This window comes from Emys orbicularis, chromosome 10, assembly GCF_028017835.1.
Source record: "Emys orbicularis isolate rEmyOrb1 chromosome 10, rEmyOrb1.hap1, whole genome shotgun sequence".
Classification (NCBI taxonomy): Eukaryota; Metazoa; Chordata; order Testudines; family Emydidae; genus Emys; species Emys orbicularis.
Genome location: NC_088692.1, coordinates 88,255,092 through 88,277,482, shown reverse-complemented (window position 1 = coordinate 88,277,482; position 22,391 = coordinate 88,255,092). Strand labels below are relative to the sequence as shown.

General features: G+C 48.4%; 1 protein-coding gene across 4 annotated transcripts in view; it reads left to right on the top strand.

Moving 5' to 3' along the window:
* TLE3 (TLE family member 3, transcriptional corepressor) overlaps positions 1-19,541 on the top strand; it is a 45,610-nt gene extending 26,069 nt beyond the window's left edge. For 2 of the 4 annotated variants that reach the window (XM_065412125.1, XM_065412124.1), the window contains exons 7-20: positions 2,419-2,623; positions 5,562-5,578; positions 8,496-8,615; positions 8,912-8,962; positions 9,670-9,822; positions 10,250-10,382; positions 10,876-11,051; positions 12,077-12,153; positions 12,709-12,958; positions 13,307-13,554; positions 14,275-14,422; positions 17,336-17,486; positions 18,370-18,446; positions 18,998-19,541. In XM_065412125.1, coding sequence (XP_065268197.1) covers positions 2,419-2,623; positions 5,562-5,578; positions 8,496-8,615; positions 8,912-8,962; positions 9,670-9,822; positions 10,250-10,382; positions 10,876-11,051; positions 12,077-12,153; positions 12,709-12,958; positions 13,307-13,554; positions 14,275-14,422; positions 17,336-17,486; positions 18,370-18,446; positions 18,998-19,105 — 1,914 coding nt within the window. In that variant the 3' untranslated portion in view covers positions 19,106-19,541. Of the gene's footprint in view, positions 1-2,418; positions 2,624-5,561; positions 5,579-8,495; positions 8,616-8,911; positions 8,963-9,669; positions 9,904-10,249; positions 10,383-10,875; positions 11,052-12,076; positions 12,154-12,708; positions 12,959-13,306; positions 13,555-14,274; positions 14,423-17,335; positions 17,487-18,369; positions 18,447-18,997 lie in introns of all 4 variants that reach the window. The other 2 variants (XM_065412123.1, XM_065412126.1) reach the window with 2 other exon arrangements.
* The last annotated feature ends 2,850 nt before the right edge of the window (positions 19,542-22,391 follow it).

The window sequence follows — 22,391 nt, the reverse complement described above, 5'->3', positions numbered from 1 at the left end:
GTAGGCACAGAGCCGGGGGAGCACACCCAGGGCTGAGTTGTGGCTTGGGCGTAGTTTGCCCTGCCTGCCCTTAGTTACGGGGGAAGTGAGCGTTGCCAGGCCTACCCCGGTGCAGATCGCTGCCCCCTTTGCGCTGGCTCTGTCCACGACTGACGCCCCCGTGGGAGGGGAAGTAGCGGTGCCAGGGAGGCTCTGTGCCCCCGGTGCTGCGACTCGCCATGGGAACACGGTGTGTCCCCTCGCTCCCCTGGCAGGAGAGCGCCAGGGTCCTGATTTGGCACTGTGGCTGGAGAAGCCGGATTGCACACCTCCGCTCTCTCTTGGAGTGACTCTCCGAGCAGCCTGTGTAGGCCAAGCTGTGCCCACCTGCTCCCATCCAAGCGCTAGTCCCTCTGGTGGCAGCGCCTCCAGCACCCTGCTGCTCAGGGCAGACTTGGAAGGGAGTGGGGGAAGTAATTCTTCCTGGATGACCAGCCCCGCTTCCTGCTGCGCCCTGGCCAGGCCTGCCCCTGCTTGTCCGCTGAGCTCCCAGCTTCTGCCTGCAGGCGCTTCGTGTTCCTTAAAGCAAAGTGAGCTTGGAACGCCTTTCATCCTGCGTGTGCATGGCTCCTCTGCGGCCGCAGGCTGGGCTGTAGCTCTGGCGGGGAGAGGGCTGCGGGGTTAGACTGGCAGCAGCTGCTCTTGGGGGAGAGGAGATGCTGCCAAGGCCAAGTGGCTCCCTGCTGGGGCGGGTGTCAGGCAGGGCTTGGGGATGCGGCTCGCGCTGTCTGATCCGCCTGCCTTGTGAGCTGACCTCGCTCAGGGTGTGGCGTTGGCAAGTTCAGGCCACCCGTCTGCAGAGCCTGCGTCAGGGCTGGCAAAGGGGCGTCTGAACTCTGCGACTTGGTGGTGTTGCAATGGCAGGTGGGGGCCCTGAGCGGGAGGGGTGGGAGGTGTCTGTCTACAGGGAGCCAAGGAAAACAAACTGCAGACCGCTGGCAGCAATGTCCTTTCCAAACAGGGGCAGTTACCTGGAGCGTCACAGTGGGCAAGCCGGATTCAGCACTAAGGCAAACACCGAAGGGCTGCTGCTTGGCTCCCCGCCCCCATCCACCCACCTGGCTGGTTTTTCCTTTCTCTTCTGCACTCTTCTTATCCGGTGGTAACTGATGCCTTGTCAGCAGAGCTGCTTGACAAGCTGCAGAGATGCAGCCTGCCAGGAGTTACCCCCGGGGGTGTGACACTTCCAGTAAGAAGTAGCATGTTCTCCTTTCTGTTGCTAAACAGAGTTAGCAAAAACCAGATCCGTAACCCACCCCCGAGCCAGCTTCCCCATGTGCTGCCGTGGTGGAGACAGCACTTAGCCAGGGCTGAATTGGCCTGTTTGTTTCAGGGAATGGGTAGAGTTGCAATGAATCTGGACACTAGAAATGTCTGTTTTGTGTGTGTGTGTGTGGGGGGGGGGTTGTTTAGGGGAACGGTGGCTCTTCCTTGCTATATGCAAAGCTCATAACAGTGGTTCTGTTCCATGGGGAAGTCTGGGCGCTTGGGCTAGCTCAGCGATACTCAGACCACAGGGTTTCAGGAACCAAATGAGTGATCAGCATTACCCAAAAGAGCCACAGTCGTGGGAATTCATTGTTTCATTTACTATAGAACTATCTAGTCCTATTTAAACAATATGACATATCTATAAATAATTAAAACAAAAGCATCCTGATTGGTTAATAATTAAATCACACAATGTTTTGTAGCAGATGACACAAAAGAGCCGCAGGAGACACATTAAAGAGCCACTTGCGGGTCGTGCCCCTCAGTCTGAGTATCGCTGTACTGGCTAGAATACTCTAGTACAAGTGCAAAAAGACTTTATAACCTGTTTTTCTTTTTACTGCCAAATGCCTTAAAATTACTCCCCAGCAAACAAGCAGGAACTGCCTTCGGAGGCAGCGTGAAAGGATAGCTGGATGCTTTTCCTTTCTTCCCAGATCACGTCAGTTTTAACATCTGGCAAAAACAAGCCTCAGAGTTGATGTGCCAGGTGTATTTCTCTTCTCTCCTCCTCCCCCCCGTTCCGCTTACGTCTCGGAAATGCCAGGTTCTCTCGGTAACGTGGATTGCCGGGAATGAAATGGAGCCCCCAAGTGACGGTGTCTTTCAAACACCTGCGCTATTTCTCCCTGGCTCAGAGGGCTGCAGTTATAAGCTCTGCCCTGTGTCTGTGCCTCCCTCCCTTCAGTCTGACTCTTCCTAACATGGATTCTCCTTGCAGACAGAGGAATATGGTGTTTAAGCCAGTTTAATATTCCCCCCATAATGTTCTGAGTGCATGAAGCAGGCTCCGCCCCTTCCAGTGACTCCTCCCAATGTCACATGACCATTTAATATCTGCATGACCTGCCGTTTCCCATCAATTGCTTACCGCTGATTTTATTGCAGCAGCAGCAGCTCCAGGCCCAGCACCTCTCCCATGCTGCTCACGGCCCCCCGGTACAGCTGCCTCCTCACCCTTCAGGCCTTCAGCCGCCAGGAATACCTCCCGTCACGGGGAGTAGCTCAGGACTGCTGGCTCTCGGGGCCCTCGGGAGCCAAGCCCACTTGACCGTTAAAGATGAGAAAAACCATCACGACCTGGATCACCGAGGTGAGAACAAAAGGCCTTAAAGATACATATTCTCGTCTCCCTCTCTCTTCATCTTTGCCCCTCGGGGCTCTTCAGAAACGCTCCTATGCCTCTGCCGGGCGACACTATGGCAAAAGCACTGATGGGCTTCTGTGACTCCTTTGACAACCAGGGACCGAACCCTGGGGCACCCTCTGCTCCTGCAGGAGGTGCCGAAGCAGCAGCGGCCAGAGTCTCCTAGCACGGAAACTGCTCATCTCACGGCACCCTCCAGAGATCTCCACAGCTTCCCACCCTAGGGGACTTGCTTGGCTTCTGAGGTGCAGCCGGTTGGTCTTTGCACTGATGGGATCCCCCTGCGTAGGGGAAGCAGTGGACCGTCTCTTCTGTTCCACCTGTGCCTTGTAGTGGCTGCTCTGACCTGGCTATCTAGGCAAGCTAGGGGGTCGGGGCTGAGGGTTTGTTCATTAACCCTCTGATGTGCTTGTGTGGAGCAAAGCTCCTTCCAGGTGGTCCCTGGTCCTTTCCCCCCAGGGTTGGGTCCTGGCTATAACGGATCTGGGCAGAAAAAATAGAACAGAGCGAGGCTGCACTTAAAAATGTGTTGGAGGAGAACGTGCACTGGGATGCACTAATTCGTTTTCCCGACGGTTGAACGTTTCCGATGCGGAACTGGATTGGCAGCGCGTGCAGACTAAGGGTGAACTGCAGAGAGTGTGTCTGCTCTCCAGAGTTCAGCAGCAGGCGCTAGGCTCTCCCGGTGAGTGGGTTGGGTGGAGAAGTTTAACGCCAATTAAAAATAGACTGGCACCCACAATGCATCGTGCTGCAGATGTCAGAGCGACCATTTGCCCCATAGGGAGTTTGCTGCATCCCATATGTGTGTTTTAAAAAAAAAAAAAAAAAAAAAAAAAAACACTGCAAAGATGGTTTTGTTATTTTTGTCTCCCAAAGGGTAATGGGAAAAGAAACTATAGCACTGCAGTTATATTAAAAAGGTACTTACCTGGCAAACTCAGAGTTAGTATAGCTTCATGGTAGCTCTGGCTATATACTTCGTAGCGGAGTAACAACAGGTTGGAAAAGTCAGTCTTTGATTTGTATGCTGACTGTATGCCTTATGCTGGAAAATACAAGTGAGGGTAAGTTTTATAGGGTGACTAATACCCCTTGGGGATAAGCCAAGGAGCCCCAGAAATTTTTAGCTGGGACATCAGGGCTACCCCATTTGTTACATAAAGGGCCACGGGCTTGGTCCTCTGCCCAGAGCAGGAGACTCTGTTCCTGAGGTCTCGTCCCAAAGGCGCTAAGCCAGGGGGGGCTGATTAGTTTTGTCCAGGTCCAGACTCCAGAGAACATTCAAAAAACAACAAAACAATAAGAAATAAATAAAAAGATTTGGGGATCTGTTCAAAAGCGTCTGGTGATCTGGGTTTGGCCCACGCTCCGCCTATTGACTACCCCTGCGCTAAGCCAATGTCAAGTGGACTCCGTGGGGACTAGTGTTTTCAGGGAGTCTGGATATTTCCAGTGTGAGGTGTGAGCCCCCAAGTCAGCCTGGCTGGCTGGTGTAGAACATTCTCTGCAGTTCACCTGCTAACGACAATGACAGCACATACTAGCCAAATCCTGAGTTCATGTTTGGAGCAACTTATTTCCAATTAAAAAAAAAAAAAAAAAGTGTTTAATTTTTTTGGGCCCTGAGCCGTTTTCTTTGCCCATGTGTAATAGTGAGCATGGTTTGGTGACCAGCTTTTGTAGCAATTTGACCGTATGCTGCCTGATTTGCCCCTGCTGATAGTCTGATTTGTGTCCGTAAGTTTATATGGAGGCCTATTATTGGAGGCTTAGTTGATGCCTTTCCTAAAATCAGAGCCTCTCACTCCATTTGTGGGATCTAGTCCTAATTATGTTCTCTATTTGAGGATCCGAAACAGCTACACTGTATGCACTCAGATGCTTTGCAGGTGTCCTCCTGACGAGATCCTTACAGGGTCATTGAGAAAACATTCCAACAAGGTTTATATCTGGATATGGACACAGCAAAAGTTATTGCTTAAAAATGGCTGCCAGGGCTTAATGAGTCATATGAAACGGCACAGTCTCTCTCTAATTGCAAGAAATCTGCTTGGAAACTTGCACTCGTCTGGAAATAAACAGTGCTCCCTGCCAAAGTCATTTTTTTTAATCACTAGAGATAATAAGAGAATCTTTGTAGAACAAAAAATGGTGGCATCAAGTCAAGTACAAACCAGTACAGTGCTGGAGGAGTTCCACGCGTCTCTGCTCTCTATTAATATGTCAAGGTCTCCGGTCTCTTCCCCCTAGATGTATCAACTTTTAGAATAGTTATCTTGTGCTTCTACTAACCTAGGAGGTTTCATTGTCGTGGGTATTTTTTTCCCTGTGAAAGCTTCAGGAAAAAATTCTTGAAAGTTATTATCAAATTACATTCATTTTTTCTACACGAGTTTAAATTGTCAGGCGATCTAGGGGGAGAAAGGGACTATTTATGTATAAATTAACGACTAAACCTCTGACCACATCCCTTTAAAGTGGCAACACTTATCTTTGTAATTCTACAAAGAGGATGAGTCTGGATGTTCAGTATCTTCTCCTTCTGGATTTATGACTTACCGTGTGTAAATAGTTTAGTTCCTGCCATTTCTCTTTGTATTTCAATGCATTTCCCTTTAGACACTGTTTATTTTGCCATATAATTCACTTAGACAAAAAAAAGGGGGGGGGAAATATTGGGTGTATGTGATTGGGGAAGGGAAACTAATTTAAAATGAAAAGAGCCAGAAATGCTTTGATTGAATTAAGCCAGAAGTCACTACGTGATGAGGAACTGCGAGGTTTATTTTCTGTTAAGACTTATTTGAACTTGTTTTATTTTTCTGTCTTCTCTTTATCTTGGCTGGGACCTTACCTCTGACACGGGCCTCATTCCTAACAGAGCGAGACTCAAATGCAGTAAGTTCTGTTATGTTCTTTTTCTTTTTTTTTCTTTTTTATCTTGTTTTCTGATCGCTGTGCTCTTTTAATTTATCTATTGTTTTTAAAAGCAGACTTCCGGGTTTAGACTCTTGAGTGATCCCTGTTGGACCACCCCTTCCCCCCCCCCCCAATCATATGGGTGGTGCTAACTAAAATAGAATTTTTTGTTTGACTCTGACTATGTTCCGCTTCGATTCTGCTGAAGTAAACATTCAGCAAATGCACATTGTCTGGCCAGTACACTTTCTGTATGCCAGTTATGAGATTTGGTTTAAATCTTTTTGATTGCCGCACAGCTTTAAGATTCTGTTTCAATTGAATAAGCTTTGTGAATGAGTGCAGTCAAGTCTGTAGGGATAAAACTCCTTCAGCGATTAGGAAAGCTATTTTATTCCTGATCACTGTTCTATTATCTTGGGTCATCTAATCTGTTGGGATGGCTTTGGCTATTACATTGTGTTAAGTAGGACTTGGAAGGTCAAGCAGTTAACTAACCATCTAAATAGTAATGGTTGTGGGCAATTGTTGCCTCTAGCAGCTTTTTGTTTAATTCTTGTTTTGACTTGGTTGCATCTTAGAAGACACTCTGGTGTTTGGCAAGAAAAAGGGAAGATGATTCCAGAGAGAGAGTTTCTGCCCATGCAAAACCAACAAACCTGCTGCCTCACTTATTTTTTTTCTTTAATATTTTTTTTGTTAAAGAACAGTCCACCCCCATCCTCAGTCCTCTTTAATTCTATCCCCTCCTCTCTCTCTCTCTCCCACCCCCCGCCCTTGCTTTGGGCCTTATCCCAAGGTACACAATGCTCTCTGTTGAAAAGAAAAGCTGGCAGGACAAAAAACAGTTGAGTCTTCACTTTGCACTGATTTCCTGTCATCCGTGCATAGCCGACTTTCACAGTGCAGAGACCACAAATGGGCCTTTTGAGAGTCAAATGCAGATGGAAATAAAAGTGCCATTTAAGGGGGGCTGAAGGGAGGGATTGGCCATCATTAAGTTGCTTGTTAAGGTTGTAGGGAGCGGTCAGGGAGGGTTTTGTACGAAAGATAAAAATGTTTGGGCTCCTTTTTCTTTGGAATTGGGAAAATGTTCCCGTTGGGGATTTAATATGAACTATAAGCAAAGCTAGATTCATTCATATTTCCTAGCCTGAGCAATAAAAAATATTTAGTTTCCTGGCACTGCGCCAAGAAACAGCTGAATGGATCGATGCCTCTAAATGCTTGACATGATTCTCTGGTAGCTGCGAGCTTTTTCAGCATGACTGCCTGAGAAGAAAGGCCCTGGTGTTATCCAAAGCTGCTTATTGGGTACTGAGGAGAAACATGAACTGCTTTAGTTCTCCTTTTCAGACACCAAAGAAAAGGAAGCAGAGGAGCTTAAAAACATTTCTATGTAGCATGGGGTGGCAGGCACTCCTATAAGAAATGAAATGATGGTAATTTCTGCTGCAGCTTGTAGAAACTAATTGAATTGCGTCTCTATGAGAACATCCCCAGTTGGCACTGCTGTAGTTAAGGCCAAGTAGCCGTTTTTTTCCATGCTAAATTCCGCTCTCCAAAGGCGGCTTCGCTCTGCCATTTTTGCTCTTAGCTAACACTTGGCATGCAAGAGGCCTTGTTGGAATCGCAGACGTATTGAATGATGTTTTCTGAGATCGGATGCTGTTGCTTAGAGGAAAAACAAAACAAAAAGCCCACCAACCTGACTACGTGAACATACTGACATCATGTCAATGTTTATTTTAAAAATCTTTTCTGCATGTCTTGTGGCTTGGCAGAGGTCGGTTCCCAACGTGGTCCAGTTGCAATTGATGTAAAACAGTTCCAGTGCAGCGTGTTGACTTTTTTTGCAGTTTGCCTTCTAATAAACCCAGCAGATGAAATCCTGGCTCCATTGAAGTCTATGAGAATTCTGCCACTAATGGGGACCAGACTTTCACCCAGAATGCATAACTTCATCAGTAGGACACTGCAAACCCTTTAGCAAGTCAGTAACCTTGTGCACATAATTGAGTGAGGACTTCAGTGGGGCTACTAGCCAGAGGAAAGTTATTCACGTACTTGCATGTTAGCGGAAATGAGTTCCCAAGTACTGGCTAGTTTTGGTGAGCGCGCTCATGCGCTCGCGCGCGCTCTCTCTCTCTCTCTCTCTCTCTCTCTTTAACTTCTTACCACCTGCAATCAACTGCAGAAGCTGCCTTGGAGAAGTACGACTGCCAGTTTTCTTTTAAAATTTTAAATAAGGATGTTAACATCCCCTCCCTCCCACGAACAATTTTAAATGCACTCGAAACTCAGCAAGCTATGCCACGAAGCTGTGGGCTGATGTGCACTGACCGACCCTCGTGCCCCTCACAAAGCCCTGCTCATGTCCAAGGGGCTCCATGCAGGCTCCGGGTCTGACCACGTGGAGCTGTTTGCAGGATCGGGGCCCTGGTCATTGAAAAGCTCAAGACAACGGTCCATAGTCCTACCCTACAGTCAATGTCATGGCGCAGCTTCAGGCTTCGTTGTCTCTCTCTGTGTAGAGCTCAGTAGTGTCAGATGGTCAGGGCTAGCTGGGCTGCTCACCTGCCAAAGTCTGCATAGTATCAGAGCCAGAGTGGGTTCCCAAATGGAGAAAGCTGTAGTGCCCACCTCTTCTGACCTGGGGAGGGGATGGGGGCAGGAGCAAGCCCCTCTGTTGGTGCAGTATGGCCTGAGGAGAAGGGCACTCAAACAGGCAGGTCCCTGGCCATGGAGGTCAAAGATCTGCCTTTAAGACTCACCCCTGTTCAAAGAAAGTTTTAGCTGTGTTTTAAAAGCTGCCACTTCTGAAATCACTTCAGACTGTGATAACCCATTTAATGTGGAGCTGAACACCTTCCTGGATTTTTTTTTCTGATTCCAGAATAATTCTGTCTCGCCATCAGACAGCCTGAGAGCTAGTGAGAAACACAGGAGTTCTACAGACTACAGCATCGACACCAAAAAGCGGAAAGCGGAGGAGAAGGACAGCATGAGCCGCTATGTAAGTCAGAAGAGCTTTTCTTGGTATTCACTTAACACTTGTGTGTGTCTGAAAACTAGGTGTTCCAGCCAGATGGTGTAACACGGGGGAAACAATCTCGTAGTGCGGGATAAGAGAGCTCCTTCTGTTAGGGGCTTCTTTATAGTCGTCTTGGCTACAGTTTTCAAAAACACCGAAGTCCAGTTGACTTTGAATGAGCTCTAGGCTCCAGAATCCCTTTTGAAAATGCTACCCCTGACTTCTGGGTTGGCAGAGTCGGCTCCTCTCGCAGTAGGGTGACTTGCTGTGTGTTTCAGGACAGCGACGGTGACAAGAGCGATGACCTGGTGGTCGACGTCTCCAATGAGGTGAGTGTGGGTGTCGTTTTGCAAGGCTGCTGCTTTCGCTCTGGTTTAAAGCTGACTTTTGGGGGGGAGAGGGGGAGAGTTTGGATTGAGGCACCAGATTTGGTATGCAGGCCCTAAATCTCCATCACAATGCACGGTCTGGTGCCAGGAGGCCTGGCCTGGCCTTTCTCTGCCTCCTTTTTCTTTCCAAGAGCGGCCATATTGAGACCCGAGTACTGTATCCCCACAGGCCAGGGATAGCTGTGGCGGGGGCAGGCCCAGTCCTGAGCTGGAGAAGGCTGCCCTGTTCCTAGGCCTGTCCTGGCTTAGCCCCGATGAGGCACTGATCAGTCAGACTTGTCAATGCGTCTGTGGTGCGGATGCCCAGTCGCTACGCATTGTGTTGAGGCCCCTCCTACCCTAGCTCTTTTCACATGGGCCACTGCTTTGATATCGGCTTTGAACTAAAGCCCAGAAGTGAAAGGAGCTGTGTCCCTTCCCGCAGCCAGTCCATTTCCCCCTTTAGTTTAAACGCTCTCTCTTTGGGCTACCTTAAACTCAGGCTCTTCCCGCTGTATCTGAGTGCAACGACAGCATGCGAAACAAAGAATTGTGTGGTCAGCATGGCCATGGCCCTCCTGCGCTTTGAAAACAGTGACAAGCGGGTACTTGAAAGCTTTCCCCCTCCTCTGCCACTGGGCAGGTGCTAAATGCCGTCTTATCTTTAGGATCCAGCTACACCCCGTGTCAGCCCAGCCCACTCGCCGCCTGAGAACGGGATAGACAAAACCCGAGGGCTGAAGAAAGATGCTCCAAACAGCCCTGCCTCCGTCGCCTCGTCCAGCAGTACGCCGTCCTCGAAGACTAAAGACCTGGGCCATGTAGGTGGATTAGTGCCCAGTACGCGGCAGCCAGGCGCTGCGGGGAGGGCTGGGGCTGCCTCTACCTTTGGAAGGAGGCTGGTCATGTGGTGTCTAAACCTCTCGGCCATTTCTTCCCAAGGGAAAGGTGCGCTCTTAGCTGGAGCTCGCTGGCTTGAGGCGAAACCCCAGTAAGGACAAGGCAGCGTGTCGTCGTCCCGAGTGACCGGCCTTTCACATGACCCTGTGAACTCCGTGATGATGACACGCTGCCTTGTCCTCCCTGGATTTCGCCTCCAGTCAGTGAGCTCAAGCCCGGCACGCACCTTTCCGTGAGGAGCTCCTCCTGCACTGAAGGCAGGGCAGCAAGACGCAGTGAAAGGGGAGGGGTCTCTTCATGCTAATCATTAAGCCACATCTCTTCTTGGGTTTTCTTCTTTCTGGCCAGAACGACAAATCATCCACGCCTGGGCTCAAATCAAACACTCCGACGCCAAGGAACGAAGCCCCGACTCCTGGGACGAGTACCACTCCAGGCCTTCGGTCTATGCCGGGCAAACCAGCAGGCATGGACCCATTGGGTATGTGCTCCTAGAGTGGTCGGCTCTTTGGGGGAGAGGCCAGGATTTGCTCTGTGATTGCTAGTGCAGTGCGGCCCTGACTCTGACTGGGGCCTCCTACATGCTAAATGCCAGAGAGTTCGATGGTTTATGGCAGCGATACTGAGTCAGCCGCTGCAGAGCCACATTGCAGTCTCTGTTGCCGTGGCGTCGAAACAGCGGCCTTGTGCTGCCACGTCACCAAAACGTGCTGGGGAGGCTGGAGCCAAGCGTGGCAGAGCCCTTCCTCTGGCAGGTGGAGCTCCCCAGCTCTTCACCCACCACACGCTGCTAGTTTGTGACTTAACGTTCATCCCGTTAGAGCCACCCTGTCCCTGCCCGTTTCTGGGGAGACAGGAGCACGGGTGGGTGGATGCCCCAAGGACTCGGGTATTGTGGATGTAGTTTAGCAGGCTACAACTTTCCCAGGTGCCTGGTAGGTGAATCTAGTGATCACCAATTTCCTCCTCTCCAGCATCTGCCCTGAGGACCCCCATCTCCATCACTGGCCCCTATGCGGCTCCCTTCGCCATGATGGGACACCATGAAATGAACGGCTCTCTGACGAGCCCGGGGGCCTACGCGGGGCTCCACAACATCCCGCCCCAGATGAGCGCCGCTGCTGCCGCCGCCTATGGCCGATCGCCAATGGTGAGCTTTGGAGCTGTACGTAGAACTTTTAGCTCCTTCTTTGGTCACGCTGGGGAGGGGAGGGGGGTGTCTTCCCTAGAGCTGCTGGTGTGCTGAGCTCTGGGCTCTCCCCGTAGGGAGTGAACAGCCAGCTCTGGGCTCCCACCCGGTCAGCATCCTACAACTAGAGAGAGAGGGGAGGGCGGCGGAGGAGATGGTGGAGTGAGTCACTGCTATGAAGCCAGATGCTTTCAAACAGCTGCCTTTGGTTCTGCTCCTCTAATGGGCTTTCGGAGAACAGCCTGGCTTCAGTGCCAACGCCTGCAATGTAAACCCAGCAAACCTCAACGCTGGGACTAAACGCGCCGTCTGGGGGTCTGCGGGCACCGGGAGAAAAGCCTCCGTCTGAAGTGGAGTTAGTGGGACCTGCAAGGGTACCGCACCCCTGGGGACCAGCCCCGGCACCTGTTTGCAGGGGCGTGTAAATCCGAGCATGTGCCTTGATCTCAGCATCATCCGCTCGCAATCAGGTGCCGAGGTTTCAAACAATGCTAGGAGGGTCTGTTTTCATGGGGCCAGATCCTGGGGTCCCTGCCCAGTTATAACCAGTCCGGAGCCATGCTCTCCTGGAGGCTTGTTGGGAGCTTGCCTGAGTATGGGCTGATCAGAACATGGAGAAAGGACCTTGGCTTTGGCCCTGGGGTTTCTTGCCCATCTGGAAGCAGCAGGACATTGGAGAGCACCTGTTCCCACTGGATTTCCACTCTGGTCCTGCAGATCCCCAGACCCTAGGTAATCCTGGCAGTAGCTTCCCATTTCTGGTGGGACGGGGGAATATGTGTGGAATTATTATTAATCAGCTGTCCTAAGGGCATGAGGAGTGATGTGAAATGCGGAAAGCCGGGGAAAGCCCCAGCTCCTCTGTTCCCTTCCACGCACTCCAGTACCACGTGGGAGTTGGCTCAGTATCGCTGCTGGTGTGTGTAAGAAGTGGGGACGTTTCATTCAGTTGCCAGCATCTGAGGCCGTTTCTGTCTGTTTTACAGGTCGGTTTTGACCCGCATCCGCCCATGAGGGGCCCCGGTCTCCCCACAAGCCTTGCGTCCATACCCGGCGGGAAGCCGTAAGCCACCCTTTCTGTTCCTATGCTGTGTTATGGTTAGGTGACTCGGGGCGTTTGCTCCCTCCCCTCGCCACCACTTTCATGCTGCTTTACTCCTCTATGCGCCCATTGTCCCGTTTCCCCCCTCCTTCCCCCCGGTCAGAATCAGCCTGGCCTTGGTGCGAAAGATACGTGGCTTCTTCCAAAGTGCTCGATGCCTTGTCCCCGGGTTTGCAGACAGTCACATCACTGGGCGCACAGGGCACCCAGTTGGACGTTTTCAGAGCTGCAGGGGCCATCAGAGATTCCCAGGCCAGAAGGGACCATTGTGATCGTCTACTCTGGCCTCCTTAGCGCCCTCAACATCCCCGCAGAAGTCAGTGACTGACGGATGTGCTCCCTGGGAAAGGGAGTCTGACCTTGCTGTCTGTCCTGCCGTGCCGTGTGGCGCACAGCCCAGATGTCAGAGCAGTCAAGCAACTACGTGATGACTGCGGGTTCTGTGCCATGTGTGCAAACCTCTCTCCTGGCCTAATCCCTCCCCCTCCCCCCCCTTGCCTTGTCTTCCCCCTACAGAGCCTACTCGTTTCACGTAAGTGCTGATGGGCAGATGCAGCCGGTCCCATTCCCTCATGACGCCCTGGCTGGCCCCGGCATCCCAAGGCATGCTCGGCAGATCAACACACTAAGTCACGGGGAGGTGGTATGTGCTGTGACCATTAGCAATCCAACCAGACACGTGTACACCGGAGGAAAGGGATGTGTGAAGATCTGGGATATCAGCCAGCCAGGCAGTAAGAGTCCCATTTCGCAGCTGGATTGTTTGGTAAGTTGCAGACGGAATATGTCCATGGGTGCGAGTGTCTGTGTGTCTGTGTGTCTGTGTGTCTGTGTGTCTGTGTGTCTGTGTGTCTGTGTGTCTGTGTGTCTGTGTGTCTGTGTGTCTGTGTGTCTGTGTGTCTGTGTGTCTGTGTGTCTGTGTGTCTGTGTGTCTGTGTGTCTGTGTGTCTGTGCTCTTGCTAACCTGATCCGGTCTGACTAGCTTCAGAACCATCGTTAGCTTGCTCATGCTGACCATGCAGAAAGAATGTCACTTACTTTCTCCTATGCCTGTTACAAGACGTGTTGGACAAGAACCTCCCAGTAACCCTCGCGCCATCGCTTATTCCTGCAGAACAGAGACAACTACATCCGTTCCTGCAAACTCCTCCCCGACGGCCGCACCCTGATTGTGGGAGGGGAAGCGAGTACGCTTACGATCTGGGACCTGGCATCCCCGACGCCAAGGATCAAGGCTGAATTGACCTCCTCTGCCCCAGCATGCTACGCTCTGGCAATCAGTCCTGATGCAAAAGTCTGCTTCTCCTGTTGCAGCGACGGCAATATTGCTGTGTGGGATCTCCACAACCAAACGCTGGTTAGGTGAGTCTTTAGAAATGGATGTTGCCAAGACACCAGTGTGAAACTTTGTGAGGTTGGTGTTTGGAATTCTGTGCTTTTCATACCGAAACATTAATTTTTGGACACTCTTGAATTGTTCAAGAAGACAGATGGCAGAAAGCCTGGCAGCACGTGAAAGGAAATAGTGTTAGTTTAGGTTATGGGGGCAATCTATAAGTAGTGATCAGAGCTCAAACTGCGCCAGTGTCCACTGGCATCTCTCTCAAACTTCCTCCTTGTTCTCAAGTCTCAGCTTTACTGAAAAAGGAAAGTGAGTTTCTAGCTGCTACGAAACCTTAAAAATGGGAACTGAGGGCAAACCGGTGGAGGTGTCCGAGCCTGAAACATTAGCTCTGAGAGATGGGAGAAGTTGCTTTTGTGGGAAGAGCTGGGGAAAGAACAACTACTTCGTTCCCCAGTTAAGTCCCTGCCAGTACTTGGCTGTAGAACAGACTGGAACTTGTGCAACTTCATTTGTTAGATTGTATCGTCTCACACGCACAATTTTCTTTTGTATAAACATGGCATCCAGCTTCCTTATCAGCAACTGTTTTGGCCTTGGAGTGACTGTACAGATACTGATGGGTTGTTGTTGATCCCTGAATGTAACGCAAAGCAACACAAGTGTTGAGAGAGACACAACTGTGTTTGGTTGAGATTTCTAAAGCCCTTCCTCTTGTGTGCTGGATTTTTGCTTCTCAGGCAATTCCAAGGCCACACAGATGGCGCAAGCTGCATAGATATCTCGCATGATGGTACAAAATTATGGACAGGTGGTCTGGACAACACGGTGCGTTCCTGGGACCTTAGGGAAGGAAGACAGCTCCAGCAACACGACTTCACTTCCCAGGTAAGCACTGGGTTTCTCTTGGCCTCCAGAGGAGGGAAGACAGCCTGATAGCAGGCTATTGCAAAATTCATCTTGTTGTGGCGTCTGATGAATGGGGTGTTTTTCCTTTGGCACTGATCCCGGAGCAGGGTGAGCTATGCGCTAACCAGTGGGTTTAAGGTTATCTGGTATCACCAGTATTTGGCTGGAGTTTGTGGCTGATTCTCTTCTGTGTTGAAATGTCATTCAAGGGTCTCCATGGCAACTAGCAGGGTGCATCTTAATATCCTTATCAATCTAAACGGGAGGGTGCCACAACTCTGGCACCTCGGGTGTCTTACAAAGGTGGGGCAGAGGGGCAGACCCGACTGCGCTGCTTGAAGGTTTGCGTCCCTAGTGGGCTGTGGGTGGGAGGGGAATGATGCTTTTCCTTGTTAGTGTACAGACTAGCGATGTCTAAATTAAACACCGCTGTCGTTCCTTTGTCAATAAGTCAGTGACATGAGCAGTGGTTGCCGTTAAGAAGCCAGCATTTGTCAACAGGTACCACACAATTGCCATAGTTAGGAACATGAGACTGGTCACACTGGGTCAGACCAGTGGTCCATCTAGCGTGGTACCCTGTCTATGACAATGTCAGGTGCCAGATGCTTCGGGGGAATGAACAGAACTGGGCAATTTATTGGATGATCCATTCCCTGCTGTCCAGTCCCAGCTTCTAGCAGTCAGAGGTTTAGGGACACCCAGAGCATGGCGTTGTGTCCCTGACTATCTTGGCTAATAACCATTGATGGATCTATCCTCCATGAACGTATCTAATTCTTTTTTAACCCTCTTATACTTTTGGCCTTCACGCTCTTTTGGCCTTTGCCACTCCCTTGGCAAGGAGTTCCACAGGTTGACTGTGCGTTGGGTGAAGAAGCACTTCCTTTTGTTTGCTCTAAACATGCTGCCTGTTAATTTCATTGGATTACCTCTTTAGGGGTAAACTGGTACCTCAGATCTTACTGTTGGTAAATGCTGTTGTCTTAATGGTAAGCAAACCCCTGCTGGATTAACCAGGTCTGCTGCTGCTGTAAGTGATATGAATTCCCAACTTCCTATGGGATTTCCAGTTTCTATTTAACTGAACGCCCAGTAGTCTGAGGCTTACTCCAAATACCTGAGGCTGGGCGGCTATTGTCACTGCACATCAGTTCCCCCAGACCCCATATCGCTAGTTAAACTTGTAAGTAAGTGCCTGATAAGGGAATAGAAACAATGCATTTCTGACTGCTCTGCTGAGTGAGAGAGAGAGTCTCAGCTGCTAAGCCCCAGGCACTGCCTGTCAGGAGTTCCCACTGTATTAACGCTTGGCATTGGGAATCTGGCCAGCCTGATGCCATGAACAGGCAGGACTTAGAGCCCAGTTAATCTTGCTGCTTTCCAGGCACAGTTTTCCTATGCTGGGAAATGCTGGAAAGACTCATTCTGTCCACCTCCATAAATACTCTGGCTGGAAACCTGTCCCTGGAGTAGGTTGCATATGAGGCTACTGTGCTAGATTCAAAAGAAGAAAATCTCTTGTCGCTTGTTCATGTGGGTCCTGGTTTTGTTGGACTGGAAATGTCAGTAGCTTAGGTGATTGAAGCAGAATCCTTCCAAACTCACCAAACCACTTTTGTTTTGAGTCGTCGATCTTGCTGTCCGTTGTGGTAGCAAGGACACACATTTAATATCAACCCAGGGCATGTGTGCCCCCCAGTATAGGAGAGCGCATAGAGGCCCTAATTTTTATTCAGTTATACTGGAACTTGGAATAGCACAAGACTATAAATGAAGAGCAGGGAATTTTCTGCCATTCCAGGGAAACACTGCTCCTGACCCACTCCAGCTCCATCAACAGAGGTACCAGAATCTCCCTCGGAACAAATCTGTGTGTGTTTAAATAAAAAGTTCCTGTTTCATGATGTGCCTTTTTGTATTGATCCTCTGCTTTCAGCAGAGCTGGAGTCAGTAACGCCTGGCTGCAGAAGCCAGGCAAATCCAGCAGTTGCAGACGCTTAGTCTTGTATTTAATTGCACTGAAGCTTAAGTTAGGAAAAACAGGATAATCAGTGTTTAGTTCCTGGTTACGAAGATTCTGAGTGTGCATAGGGGTATGGGAGAAAGGGCCTGCGGTTTCCTGGATAATTCTCCATTGATTTTTTTTCCCCCCCCTTTCATTTAAGTAGATCAATTCATATGTTATGTAAACAGTTTTCCTCAGCAATTACTGCTCCTGGACTCACTGTGACTAGGGCTCAAAGAATTTGTAGCTTTGGGTGGTGATGGAAATGTGTACTCTTCTGGGGTGGGGGAAATTCATTGTATGGAACCGGGCTTGTTTTTCTGCCAGCCCCGAAGTGTGCAGTTATTTCTGTTGTTGTTAGTTTAGGACTAGTCATATACAGGGCAGTACTCAGTCAGGAGGAAAATACTCACACTTCAGCAACCAAGGAGAGGTGTTCTTAGGGGACTAGGTAGTTCCAGCTACAGAAATCTTTGCCTCGAGATTGCTTGTTTAAATCTGGGTGAGGTCTGCGATGACTAAAAGCTGTGGGACAGTTGATGGCGTGAGTTTGGGCCCTAGCTGATGGATGCCCACATCACAACTGGCACCAGAGTAGTTGTCTCAGCTACTTCCTTGTTGTGACAGTGACCCCAGCATGGTTGCGGCCTGCTGCATGGGCCAGGTCGAGAAGCATGCCATGCATCTGAGCCTACCATGGCTGCTCTCTGGGGAAATGAACACCCTGGTGGTCTCCAGCACAGCCTGTGAGTCCGGTACCTTTTCTCTTGGCAAAAAACATGTCTGTAGCAAGGTGGGTTGCAGAAGGTTGGGCAAATCCAGGAAACTGATTGGCTGGTGAGGAGATGAACGACAGTTCTAAGACTGTTTGAATATCCCTTTAGATCTTCTCGCTGGGTTACTGCCCCACCGGTGAGTGGCTTGCGGTGGGCATGGAGAGCAGTAACGTCGAGGTGTTGCACCACACCAAACCGGATAAATACCAGCTTCACCTGCATGAGAGCTGTGTCCTTTCTCTGAAATTTGCCTACTGTGGTAAGTTACCTCTGGCTTAGTTAAGAGCTCTGGCCCCATTGACTTTAACAGGGCTGCTTGTGTGTTCAAAGTTGGGCATGTGGGTAAGTCCCTGCTGAATTGGGACCTCTCTGAACCACTATCCTGAGCACTTCCATAAGAGATTGTATACATTTGGTCCATGTGTAAATGACTTCCAATAGGATTTGTAAGGAGGATGGTTAAATTGTAGGTTCCAGTTGTAAAACAACCTCCCTGCTCAATTGGACTGAAGGTGTGACGTGCTAAGCAATATCACTGAAAACTGTGTTAATCAAAGTCCTGCCCACACATTAACTCGCTAACCAAAGCAGAGGGAAAATGCACTGATTGGAAGCCAAGGCTTAGGAGTGGTGAATCGTCTAATTAAAAATTGCACATTTTAAGCTACCTCAGTTTGCTGCTATCCTCAAAGACAAGCCAGTTGCCTTCTGAAGTGACAAGGCCAGCAAATGGTGGTGGTAACTTTATCAAGGCGGTTGATTAAAAGGTACTAATGATAATAAAATGGCCTTTTCTGTTCTATAATCCCAAGCTGGTACATATGTAGATAGCAAATACAAGGAAACGTAGTGTCACTTGCCAGGATTCTGCCAGACCTTTTCATTGGTAGGAATTGTTCCTATATGTGTGCTCAGCTCAGAAATGGAGAGGGGCAGTGCGTGACCTTCCCTACTGTGCATGCATTGATTTCACAGTCACTAATAATCTCCTGCTTGGGAGCTGACAGAGGCTTGGCTCAGAAAAGCCCCACCGTTGGAATAATGTTCCCATTGTGAAACTAACCTACACAATATAAGTTGCAGCTTTTGTGTCTGACCTGCCCTGGTGTGGGGGAACTGACGCCGTGCTTTGTGTGTTTTAGGTAAATGGTTTGTGAGTACAGGAAAAGATAATCTTCTCAATGCCTGGAGAACGCCATATGGAGCAAGCATATTCCAGGTAAGAGGGCGCTCTTGCTTGGGCCTTTCAAATGTCTGTCCCTCTTGTACCAGCCGTGCAACGGGGAGAGCCATTACAGCCGCAGAGTAACGTTAAATGCTGCTCTGCAGTGAGCTGGGTTTGAGAGTGACCTCTGGTCTCCAAGCACAGGGCCAACACCATTGTCTGTGTAGTTCGGAAGGTACAGAAACTAAAAATGGGGCTCACCTACCGCAGGAACAGGGGCAGATGTAACATCCCGCTCTTCTGCAGTGAGGCCAGGGATGTCTGCAAGCCGTCCTGTCAGTGTCTCACAGAAAACGTGGAGCTGGGAGGAGAACCCACTGGCTAAAAATGACTGATAGTGAATGTGGCTGAAAGGAACTTGACAGAAAAGTGTATTTTGGTGCATCTGCAACTTTAAATTTATCACTGTTTTGCATGTAAATAACAGTAACTGTCTCATCACAAAGAAGCTTTTCTCCTTAGTCAACTGCAGTTGAAAGTGGAAGATCTAGAATGTGAACTGATTTTTCTGTTTTTTTTGTTTTTTGTTTTTTTCCCTTTTCCAGTCGAAAGAATCCTCCTCTGTCTTAAGTTGTGACATTTCAGCAGATGACAAATACATTGTTACAGGCTCTGGTGACAAGAAGGCCACAGTCTATGAGGTCATCTATTAAACAAGGATTTTAACAGGGCTGTCAACCCCGAATATTAGGCTCGAGTCTGACAAGACAATGGCAAAATTCTGAAGGATGTAGGAAAAGGAAAGGAGAGCAGCCATGCATTGAGAGATTGTTTCCTGCCAGGCTGTGTAATGTGGATCTTCATGGACTCCGAGCAATGTACATGGACTGATGCGTTTCAGCAATTTTTATTTTAAGCCGTGGCATATCTGGATTTATTTGGAGGTCTGCGAATACGGCACACATTGAAGCCCTAAACAGGTTTTGTTTTGGTTTTAGGGTTTTTGTGGTTGTTCTTTTGTCTGCGCTTTGGTGGCACTATAAAGGACTTATTTTTTATTGTGACTTTTTGTTTTTTTGCGCTCTATATAAGACTTGTGAAAAATGTAAATAACGGACTAGTAAATAGAACTGAAAGGGTGAGGTTAATCCTCCTGGTACACTAGTTGTGTATTTTTTATTTTTTTTTTTGTCTGCTGTAATTGTATTCCACTGATGGGTTTGGTGGTGGCAATTTCTCCCCCTCCCTCTCCCCCCCCTTCCCCCCCAAGTATCCATTTGAGATACTACTTTGACCTGCAGCTTGTAACCAGATTGAGCAGAGATGTCCACTGGTGAAAGTTGTTCCTACTGTCGTACATGTGAATTGTTCAGTGTGTTAGTCAAATGTTTGAACACTGTATGGACTGAAGTGAAATTGGTCAGATCTTCAGCTACTGATGTGACATCGGCAAAACAATCAAATTTTTCTATGGATTTTTGTGCTCATATGTTTGAAGAAAACAGGAAGTCCGTGTTCTAAGAAACTTCTGCTCAAGCCCGTCTTGATCTTCGGACATAAACGATGAGGAATAATTTCAAAGAAAGCCTAGTAAAATTCAGCTCAGGGAGCCACGAAAGAGAATAGCAACTTATGTGTTTTGTATTCAAATGAAAGTCAAGAATTAGAATTGATAACCTTTAAAATACAATTCTTTTTTTAAAAAAAGTTTACTAACAAGTAGGGTTTGTGTGAGGTGGGGGCGAGGGGCTGTCTCTGGTAGGGGTCCGTGGCTTTATGGTCTTGTCACTTTTGGTATATTGGTTCCAACGGAGCAAAACCCATCCCCACACAGGCCGGTGTGTCAACATTTTGTACTAAAAGGTTAAATAAATAAACAGGAAATAAAAGTATTTGTGTAGCAGAAGTGCTCACCCTGTATTGTAGCATATGGAAGAGAATTTTTATACTACATTTTTATGGATTATTTTTTAATTTTTGATTTTAATCTGGTCAAAAATAATTAGGGTTACGGTGAAAACTACCTGTTTGAAAGCGATAGTACAAAAGAAGAAACGGACAATGAAGTTGGAGATGTTCTTTAACTTTCTGTTCTTGGGCGTCCATTCAGCATCACGTCTGAATTGCAAGTAGTCAGCAGTACCCTCCAGCAGTAGCTATTGGTTTGGGGTGGGGGAGAATATAGATTTGGGGGTGAAAGTAAACTTCATAGGAATTTTCCCCCCAAAGTCTCACATTTTAAGATTGGACTCTTCCCCCCCCCACCCCCCCGAACAAAAACAAGGGAAATTGCAAAGGCAAAAAGCATGCACCCCAAAAGACTTAGTAGTAGTGATGCACCTCTGATTCCAAGAAACTTGCCTGTCATGCCAAAAGTGTGAATTTTGATTTGTTATGCACAGTCACAAAAAGCTCTTAAGTAAAAAAGCATCTTTTAAAAAAGAGAATGGTTTTTTGAAGTGCAGTTATGTGCAGAAAAATGACTATGTAAAGATGGCACCATGTTCAGTGAATCTGCTTTCTATGAGAGTCAGATCTGCTTATTTTTAATGACTACACATTTTTACTCTTTTCTGTTCACTTGTATTGTTCCGCACTGCGATAGCAGAAGGAGACGGATTCTTTTATGGCCTGCTCATCATCCGCGGAATGATTTTCGTAAGTTCCAGTTGCAGGATCATTATTACTGGTGATAATGTGAGAGTGCTAATGAACCCAGCTTGACTCTCAGACTCTCATGTGAATTAATCCATTGAGAATCAATGAACACAGATCCAGAGAATGCCATATTTAGAGTCACTTTTCAGTGTACAAGCCACACTTTACAAACAGCTTGGAATGAGTTGGAAAGGGTTAGAGGGTTTTGAACTTTGAGTGAAAATTCCCACTTTAATAACACCACAAGCTAATGTCCCAAAATGGTTGTTTGCAAGTTGGTGCTTTTTAAATAATAAAAAAAAAAAAGATAAACTGGGTGTAGCTAAGTAGGCTGAGGGTTACTAAGTCACACTGTCTCAACTTTACACCAAAGTATGTAGCAGAATATGTACAGCTGTTAATAACTACAACTGTTTTTGTAAAAAAAAAAAAAAAAAAAAAAGTAAAGAGAGAATAAAAATTAAATGTAATGAAGCTCAACTGAAAACCAAGTGTCTATAAACCATTTGCTCTCTGAAAACCTGCACTGAGTTGTTAATAAAAACAAACAAACAAAACGGCCATTGTTGTTCTTACGGGCGGTGAGCCTGGCACGTCGACTGGTGGAGGGATGAAACCTAAGGTCGGTATCTCCGTTTTCTACTCACCATGGTCACAGGCTGGGCCGCTGCTGCTAAGCTCGGGCCTGATCCAGAGCCCCTTGAAGTCAATGGGAGTCTGCATTGATGTTGAAGAACTTTGGCTCAGGGACGCCGAGATGAATGTGCGCTGGGGACCGCCTGCGTTGTTCTGTCTCCCGTCGTGAGCACAGTGGCTGGGAAGCGGGACTTGAAGGGAAAGTGAGGAAGCAGAGATCAAAGGGCCAATCCCCCAGGCCAGCTCCTGATCATACACAGTGCGTAGGGTTGTAGTTGCTCCTTCTCCTGTTCTTGATGCTATATCCCTGTTGCCACTGTAGAGTAGCAGTTTAGAGCATGTGGCTCATGTTCCTCCTCCCCAGGTGACTGGTGGGTAATGGGTGTGACTGTTCAGTGTTACGATATGTACATGACTGCTGAAGTCACCTGTGAAAGACAAACCAACAGCAGAATACGTTAGAGCTGTTAAATGAGACTCCAAAGTACCTCTGCCAGCATTTTACTTTTTACTTTTCCTGTGACAGATGTTTCTAAAATGTTTTTGATTCCAAACAAGTCATGAGAACACTATAGCCAGGCCTTGAAGCTGGCTGCGTGCTGTAATCCAATAGATTTGGGGATGGGATTTCCTCCTCCACATTATTATTATTTTTTTTTTTAACTCAGTCCTATTTTGGAAAACATCTGTTCTGTACAGAGTTCC